The 9,426-nt window shown below is 41.2% G+C and overlaps 1 protein-coding gene across 7 annotated transcripts in view; it reads right to left on the bottom strand.

The window, feature by feature from the left end:
* Window positions 1–503: 503 nt before the first annotated feature.
* fgfr1a (fibroblast growth factor receptor 1a) overlaps window positions 504–9,426 on the bottom strand; it is a 39,250-nt gene continuing 30,327 nt past the window's right edge. For all 7 annotated transcript variants that reach the window (XM_073466203.1, XM_073466200.1, XM_073466199.1 and 4 more), the window contains 8 exons: window positions 8,957–9,078; window positions 8,365–8,475; window positions 7,203–7,393; window positions 6,943–7,065; window positions 5,893–5,963; window positions 5,647–5,784; window positions 1,944–2,049; window positions 504–1,849 (listed from right to left, as the gene is read on the bottom strand). In XM_073466203.1, coding sequence (XP_073322304.1) covers window positions 1,673–1,849; window positions 1,944–2,049; window positions 5,647–5,784; window positions 5,893–5,963; window positions 6,943–7,065; window positions 7,203–7,393; window positions 8,365–8,475; window positions 8,957–9,078 — 1,039 coding nt within the window. In that variant the 3' untranslated portion in view covers window positions 504–1,672. The remainder of the gene's footprint in view (window positions 1,850–1,943; window positions 2,050–5,646; window positions 5,785–5,892; window positions 5,964–6,942; window positions 7,066–7,202; window positions 7,394–8,364; window positions 8,476–8,956; window positions 9,079–9,426) is intronic.

Below are 9,426 nucleotides of genomic sequence, written 5' to 3'. Positions count from 1 at the left end.
CTTTAATTCATGTAATTGTTGGAATAAATGTATCAAGCTCTACATCAACTGTTCTCCCCTCTGCTGTAAAACCGTATGCACAGAAGGCTTACTGCACTCTAAGAGCCAGCTTTTAAAAAGGTTGACTCTTCCTGTGCGGCTGATTTTAGCCTGTTGCGTGGTGACTGCAATCCGGGTGATGCATCAGCCAATGGACAGGAAGCCAGAGCCAGACACGGGCATCATGGTTGGTGTGGCTGACGGATGGAAGTGTAGCACCAGCACTTGCCAAGCCATTCCCACGGCCATAAATTACAGGCGCTTGCCAACATTCTGCCAACTTATGATGTCAGCAGCACATTATCATATCTTATCAGCCCCCAGCAACCAGTGTTAAATGGGTGGGAGATTGAAGTAGCCCTCGTTCCATCTCTGTAAACATGATTTACATCACAAACATGAAAATCTTGATATTTATAGACCTCCTTTATGGAGTCGAGTTCAGATGCTGAAAGCTTCAGCAGTTTGTTTTCAATAGCATTTTATTTAATGTAATCCTTTAACGATGACATACATGTTCTGCAACCCTTAAATCAGAAGTTATGTGGCAGCAAATGTAACTCCTGTTAAAGCATTTACAGTAGAAGATAAGTTCATCACATGGAAGGCATGCACAGTGGAAGTGCATGATGTTGACTGAAGCAGATCATTTTAATAAGCATGGCGTACAACCAGGAATATTATAGTTGTGACCATCCTTGAAGGAAATTTATCTTAAATGAGACAAGATCAAAATTTTCCACACACACACACACACACGCCCACACACACACACACACCCACACCCACACACACACACACACGCCCACACACACACGCCCACACACACACATGCCCACACACACCCTAATATTTTCATGAGTCTATTTTTTCCCCAAACACTGTTACTGTATTGCAGGTTGTGTGATGAGAAACATTTACGGTTAAAAAATAGAAAACCCAATATATATTTTTTCCATTGGTGATTATGCAGTGAATTTAGGGGAATCAAAGCTGTGATACAGCAAAACAACTGGCCATGTAATTCTCAGCAATTTTAAGATATTCTCATGTAACAACTGCTGCTACAGACTATATTAAAAAACAGATCAAACACAACTTGTACAAAAGAAAATAAACCAATTATGGTAATAAAAATAAGAGTACAATGTAAATATATATTCATATTTATAATTTTCTAACTGTATTTACAAGAAGAGAGTGAATGATGCTGCATGTCCCGTGGTGGTTTATATTCTCTGGATTTGGTCTGAAAGGTAGAAAGTCATCCTTCTCTACCGACAGGAAGGAAAAACAACAACATAACAAACAAAAACCTGACAGTCAGTCCGTTTGGTTCTCCTGACCCGTGGAATGCCCAAAGTGGAGAGAAGAGTGGGAGTCTGCTGTATTTTCAGCTGCTACTCCCGTTAAGACAAAGTGCCCCATAAACATTGTCACCACCAGAATTGGAACACGGCTGCACCCATCAGTCCACGTGATCCGACAAGTTCTCTGAGGTGTCCTCCGAGCTCCTTTCTCACAGAGCACCAGTGTTTATTAGCTTCATCTCTGGGAATGAGGGGAAGAGTCCAACCCCATGAGGCAAGGAGTGGAGGGAAAATTAATGTTTGTCTGAATGGAGACTGAGGTATCAGCGTTTCTTAATGGCTGCTCCGTTGGAGTGGGGGGGGAACTTTGGCAGGCAGGGCTCCTCAGCTCCAGCATCGTGGGAGAAGACCGAGTCCTCGCCGGAGGAGCAGGTTGAGCTGCGGGTGTCCGGGTAGCTCGGGGAGTACTGGTCCAGAGGCACTGACAGCTCCAAATACTCCTGTAGGCACAAAGAAAGGACAAAACATCAACATTTCACTTCCAAATAATACACTTCTGCTTCTTCCTCGTATGATGAGGACAGGAGGACTCACCTGGTTGGATGTCATGGCCAGGCAGCGATCCAAATCCTCCACCAGCTGTTTGAATGTGGGTCTATGAGAGGGCACAGCATGCCAGCAGTCCCTCATCATCATATACCTGCAGAGATTGAGAGAATTAAAAGTGAGTTTTTTAAAAACATATGTAATAGGATGATAAAGGGACAGTTCACCTAAAAGTTTAAACTGCATCTTGTCCTCCCGTGTGTGGTGCCATTTTGTCTAGATTGTTACCTTTGTCAAGGTTTTTTTTTCAGCTGTCTTTTTGTTGGTTAGTTTGTCAGCAGGATTACATGGAAGATGGGTCTAAGCACAGAACAGACCTCATTAACTTCCAGTGTGGATCCAAATAAAGGGACAGGTCGAGGATTTTTTCATAAAGAGTTGTCTTCTTTCAGACACAAACTGCAGCTACCACCGATATGCAGCTGAGATGATGGGGATTCCTCCTCGGCTGAGCTGTAACGATAGCTAGCTTAGTTAACTCCTTGTCCAGATGTATGCTTTGTTCTGCGCAGTGATACAAAAAGAAAATAATTCCAACAAGGTTCATGGATTATCTCAAGTAATCGGGTCATCATTTCTGGAAAGGTATTTTTTTTCTTAAGCTTTTGAGTGCCATGTACTTCCATTATATTGGAGAAAAGGCAGACATCTCAGCTGATATCTCCAAAACTGTGCAACTCACACCAAAACAATCTAGATGGATGAATAACACTACAAGTAAAAGGAATAATATGTATTCTTTGGATTTTGAGGTGATCTGTCCCTTTAATACTTGTGAGAGCGGTCAGAGTCAGCCTGTAGCAGGAAGGTCTAAAAATGAAGCTGAACAAAATATTCCATTTGGAGCTCACTCAACCTTTAAGTGTTTAATTTTATTGGTCGTCACACAAACAACAGTAGGGACCCTTTATTACGTTGCTAAGCACCTGGATTTTTCTGATATACAACATTGCGGGTTGTGTAAATATTAATGCAAACTGTTTGGGCCGAACATGAGACCCAGCAGTGACTCACCTTTTTGATTTTAAAAGGTCGCACAGACTGTTCCAGGTGCCAAATACTTTCAGGTTTGTGGGTGCAGGCAGCATTCACCTTTACTTTGATAACTTTTAATATTTTTTCTTGGCAACGACAGGTCAAATTGGAAAAAGAGGGTTTCAATCACAACACACACTCCCTCAATAGTTGTCATTGACGTCAACAACATCTGGTTCAGAGTAAGTGTGGTTGTGACCATGTGAGCAGAAAAACAGAAAAACCACAAGACTTTCATGCCATTTTTCCATTACATCTGCCGGCCTGCCTCTACTCGGTTTGACTCGGTGCAGCAAGGATTTGAATTTCCATCACAACTGGGCTACCTGCTTGAAGGTGTCTTAAACCAATGATGCAGTTGTCCTGATCCTCACAGTACTATAGAAGAATCACCGCTAACAAAGTGGCTCCACTAATTCAGCTACAAACACTTTTCATTTCCTATTACTTCTTCACAATAAAAGCCCCCTGTTATTAAGTCATTTAAAAGCTTGTATTATGAAGCAGCATTAGAGCTGCACGATATATCGTTTGAGCATCGTCATCGCGATGTACGTGTGCGCAATAGTCACATTGCAGGGCCTGCGATGTAGGAGGCAAATGAACTCATCTAATTTCAAAGGGTACCTGACACACACTGTGCATGCAGACTCTGCATGCACAGCGATCCACCAATCACATTAGTTCTTATTCAGTGTGCCGAAGCAGACCACGCCCCTGCAAATGGAGTGAGTTGCTGGTAACAACATTGAAAAATGAGCAATATTGGAATATTGGAAAAAACTGACATTGCGATTTTTTTTAACCCTGCGATATATATTGCGATATGAAAAAATACAGGAATTTTTATCAGATGACCCGAATAGCACTTTATGTTATGCTGCACTGCTGCTATCGTGTGGACAATTAACCTGCACTGATCTTACCTCTTTTTGTGAATGTTACGAGTATGGCTTCTGTCTGTGTTTTAGAGAAATTCTTATTGTTATCTTTTATTGCTTGCTTTTATTGTGCTGGGACCAGAGTACATGTTTCATTCTATCATGTGCAAACCTGAATTGAATGACAATAAACAAACCTTTGAACTTTTTGAGCTCTCCATCTTAAAATGGAACATTCTAGCTTCATAATTACATTAAGTAACTAACAATGAGTGATAAACAGGTTATTTCTGCCATTTGGAACCTTTCTCATATGGTGTTGCACTTGCAAAGGCTTCCAAAATGGCTTTTTGTTTTGGACGACAGTCAGATCTGGCTTTGCATTCGTTGTACTGAGCTGTGTGGTACCGACGTAAATGGTCAAACAAATTAGTTGTGTTACCTCTCGTTGTGGCAACAGATGCAAGGCACTGTCGACACAGAACACGTGTTTGGTCAATATCATCCTTATTGTAGCCGAAATAATTCCAGATAACTGACGTTGCTTTTCTTTTTGGCACCAAGTCTTCGTTTTCGGCGATTTTCAATTGTTCGTTGCTCATTTTTCAATGTTGTTACCAGCGACTCACTCCATGTGCAGGGGCGTGGTCTGCTTCGGCACACTGAATAAGAACTAATGTCATTGGTGGATCGCTGCGCATGCAGAGTCTGCATGCACAGTGTGTGTCAGGTACCCTTTGAAATTAGATGAGTTCATTTGCCTCCTACATCGCAGGCCCTGCAATGTGACTATTGCGCACACGTACATTGCAATGACGATGCTCAAACGATATATCGTGCAACTCTACTTTTGTATAAAGAGTCTTTGGGTTTTGGACTGTGGGATGGACAAACAGGATTTGAACATGTCACTTTGGGCTCTGGGAAATTGTGATAAGCATTTTTCAGAATTTTTTTCTTCTCATTTTGTACACTACAAGATTAGATAAACCTGGAAATAATGGGCAGATAAATAGATCAGGCTTTTATTTTGAAAAGAAAATGCAGCGGAGGAAAAGCTTATCAATATTTGGGAGGTTACTACAGGTCGGAGGATTCTGTTTTTAAAGAACACCAGCTCACCAATTTGGCAATATTTTGGGTTTAACGCGAAAGAAAATGGCGAGCCAAGGGATTTGAACGAGATTACATGTCGTCGTTGCCGTAAGCAGGTGTTAACTAAACAGGGCAACACAACAAATTTGCAATCTCACCCCCAGAGTCCATCACCCAGCACAGTTCAATGAACGATGATATCTTCTATCTTGATATTTGGATGGGACAATATCGTGGTATCAAATTTTTGAAATTGTCCAAGCCTAAAACAGTAGTCTCTATTGCATATGCTGTGCAGCATAATCACACTTTTCAAAGACTTTATTAGCAAAAAATTACACATATAATTACAATAATACTTCAAGTAACTTGCCTGGTCTGATTTTGCATTGAACAAAGATTTAGTCAGTGGTTAAAACTGATGAAAATTGCTTAAAATTTTGCTTAAAATTTTTTTCTATTTGATACTGTTAGTATCTCAGAATCTCTGGCTTTAGTAGGTGGGCTGAAGGTGTTCTTGCAATTGTTAATGTTCTGTAACTCCTTAACCAAAATTTTAATTAGACTCCAGATCAAGTTAATATTACCCTGTTACTTTTACCAAATAAGGAAATTCTGGCCAACAGTTCTGGCACCAACAGAAGAGGAGGTTTGATTTGTTGTGTGCAGTGTTTCCTTACAGCTCATGAGTGCATGTTGAGGGCTTGTCCATGCGGTGACCTTCCTTCAGCAGCTTGAACAGCTCTTCAACAGGGACCCCTGGATATGGAGAGCCTCCCAGTGTGAAGATCTCCCACAGCAACACCCCAAATGACCAGCTGCAGACAGAATCACACGGGAATGTCTAGATTTTCTGCATGACTAAATGTTTTCCTCACATTCCATGAGGAGGCTGAATTAGAAAAGTAACAAGACGTGATACTCACACATCACTTTGGTGTGTGTATATCCGGTCAAACAGAGCCTCAGGAGCCATCCACTTGACTGGTAAACGACCCTGGGGAGAAGGAATGCAGGTTACGGCTATTTACAGTGCTAGGCTTTTTCCACTCCAGAGGATGCCGAGCAGCGTCATTCTGCACTGTTTAATCAGATCAGTTTGAAATGATGCAGGGAGGATAGTTCAAACAGAAACAGCCACAATGAGCTGAAAATGGCTGCAGGCGACAGGCTCCTCCATCAGGTCGTCAACATGTCATCGTGCCAGTGCTTGCATTATCGCCTTTGCTATTCAAAAACCCAACATGTTCTCAGATAGGTAAACAACATTAAAAGGGGATTTCTGATATTTCTAAGCCCGGACCCTATATTAACATGTTTTGGTATGCAAATAAGTCATACTTACCACAAGTTTTGGTTTCGGTCCAGTAGATTGCCTCAGCAGGCTACTGCGAAACAGCTGCAATGTAATCCTTTGGGGCAACTGTGGACGTCAAAGTTCCATCCACTAAATGTGCTGATTTTTGCACCTGACAGGCTGAAATTGTTATTGTAAGTGTCTGACAACAGAGGTCTCTCAAAAGGTGAGTTGTTACAGCCTAGATTGGCAAAATCATTAAATATTCAGTCATGACTTCATGAATAAATTGTTGCTGCAGTTCCTTGAGGTGAAACTCCAAACTGCTCTCTCCAACTCTGACTCACCTTACCACCATTGTCTTCCTACAACAACTGAGCTCTCGCAAGATTAATAGTGAGACTTCTCCTTGAGCGGATCTTACTATTCAACAAAAAGTTCCCTCTGTAGCAATCATTTCTGTATTGTTGTCAGACACACAAAAAAGCACTTTTAGTGGACGTAACTTCGTCAGTCTGAGTTGCCCCAAAGGATTACATTGCAGTCATTGCAGCTGTGTCTACTGGACCAATTCCAAGAACTTTTGGTAAATATGAATCCTTTACACACTAAAACATGTAAATATAAGACCCAGGAAAATATCAGAATTCCCATTTTAACAAAGAATAAAAATACTCACATTTGTGGTCTTCTTATAGTAATCGATGTGGTGGATATCTCTTGCCAGGCCAAAGTCAGCAATTTTCATCACGCTGTCCTCTGTTACCAAAACATTGCGGGCAGCAAGATCTCTGTGGATGCACTGCACAAATAGAAGCAGACATTACTAGAACTGAAAGTTGAAAGTCATATACAGTTTTCATAGAGAGGTGTTGTTCTACCTGAGCTTGTAAATGTAATATGGAAGGCTGTGAATGACTGGTTGTGCTTTGTTGTTACCTTTTTGGAGGCCAAATACTCCATCCCTCGGGCCACTTGGTAAGCACAGGACACCAGGTCTTTGATGGACATGTTCTCCACAGGCACCTGGTCTGGGTTGTAGCAGTACTCCATGCCTGGTGGCCGTCGAGCTCGCAAGTACTCCCGCAAGTTGCCTTTGGATGCATACTCTACTATCACGTACAGAGGACCTGGATGGAGGATTGGATGAAATAAATGAGGAAGTCATCATAAAATTAACACTATAAAAGCATAACGTTATTATTTTCTTATTAAACCAGCTCAGGTCTGCGAACCCAAGACACTCGGTTAAATTTGTGGCAGCAGTGGGCCGCTGTTTCTCTAAGTCATGCCGTTTTTATACAGTTTTTTTAGCTGCTTCTTTCACAATGTAAAATTATGGGAAAAGTGTTTTTGGGCCCCAGTGCATCTTGTGACATTGTAATTACACAGTTTGGCCACTATGAAAGTTGGCTTCAAAGCCTGGTGCTGCTCCTGGGGGCTTGACTCAACCCCATATTGAAGGAAAGTCAGGTAAAGTTTAATAGTGTGCAAAACCTTTCTGGAGCTTCAGAGCAAAGCAGCATTTCAGCATTCTCCTAAACAAGGGGACTGAAATGTAAAAAAGAAAAAATTGAATAATTATAATAAAAAAAAAATCAAAACAAACATTGCTTTCTATTGCTGGGGCGGTGTAATCCAAGTCACATCCAGAAATGTTTTGTGAACTTCACCTGACTTTCCATCAGCGTGGGGGTGAGGAGATAACAACGTGAGATAATGGGTTATAGCAAGTTAACAAACATAACCTGCAAATACTGGCTGAGACTATGAATGCTTTGAGATTAACAGCTGAATGCAAATTAGTTGGTAACAGTTAGTAAATAAAATGGAGTTAACAAAAAGCTTTGTGTTTGAATATTGAAGCCCTGCAGGGTCATTAGAGGTTGGTTTCCTTTAGTTTTCTGTCAGGGATGATTGAAGAGAAATGGCAGCAGCTGTGCTCGATTCAAATTGCAAGCTCAGAAGTCGCTGTCAGAATCGTTTACTCTGCCGTTATACACATCCCTAAAAATAAGGTTCATGTCTAGGGACAACAGTGTGTGTTTGTATGTGTTGGTCAGGGCAGGTCAACAGCAGACCCCTGACTGTCTGATCCTACCATCTTGTGTGCAGGCTCCCAGCAGATTTATGATATTCTTGTGCTTCCCAATGATCTTCATCATCTCCATCTCAGAGATCAGGTCTGACAGGTCTTTCTCTGTGGCGTCAGCTGGAGGGGAAGAGAAATAAATCATATCAGGGTAATTAGACGATGTTCTGTTGTGGAAGGGCCCAACAATGCCTCACAATAATCACCTTGCACACTAACATTGCAGCTGTTGTGGGGACAGGCTGGCGTTTGTCTTGGAGAATGCTCCCAGGGGAAAGGCACTTAAGGTGCTAGAAAATAAATGCTACTTTCCCTCTATCCTCACTCCTTTGTACAGTTTAATGAACACTGCTTTATATGGGATGTCAAGGGTTCTCATAAATTTTTACTCTGCTGTCCCATTTGCACAGTGGCTGCGATCCAATGACAGATGTTTCTTAGTATTTGCTCATCACAGCTTTGTGTCAGAAGTTTTCTTGTCCCTCAAGTCTGGACAGGAGGCTTCTGTACAATCTATTACTAAACACTATGGAGCTGCAAATCCATCACATTTTTATTGACTTACTTACTATACTGTATACTAACATGACAGCATACTTACATTTCAACATTTTGACTGCAACCTTGGTGACACGGTTTGGCTTCTCTTTGTCCAGACCCAGCGCCTCACCCATCACTACCTGGCCGAAGCAGCCTTCACCCAGCGGCTTCCCAAGAACAAGTCTAAGTGGGAGAAGACACATGAGATTAACAATTTAAATACAATTTAAATACAAATTGTCTCTCTGTGTGAAAATGTTTGACCTTTTATTCCTATTCTTGAAGAAGATTTGAAATTTAAGGGAGACACTGAAGGTGACATTTTTTTTCACACACTGGTCAATTTTGAGGTTTAAGGCTATGTCTTCTTTAAGATGTATGGAAAGAAAATGGCCAAAATACACATTTAGAGGTTTTCATTCATGGATAATCATGCAAATTTGGGCATATTTAATAAAACAGGTTTGTTTGCATAGTCAAACATAAAATATCAGAAAACTTTTGATACAAAAAAATAATTGTTTTAATGTA

This window comes from Pagrus major, chromosome 5 (assembly GCF_040436345.1).
Source record: "Pagrus major chromosome 5, Pma_NU_1.0".
NCBI lineage: Eukaryota > Metazoa > Chordata > Actinopteri > Spariformes > Sparidae > Pagrus > Pagrus major.
Note: the sequence above shows the minus strand (reverse complement) of the source record. Positions and strands in the feature narration are given on the sequence as shown.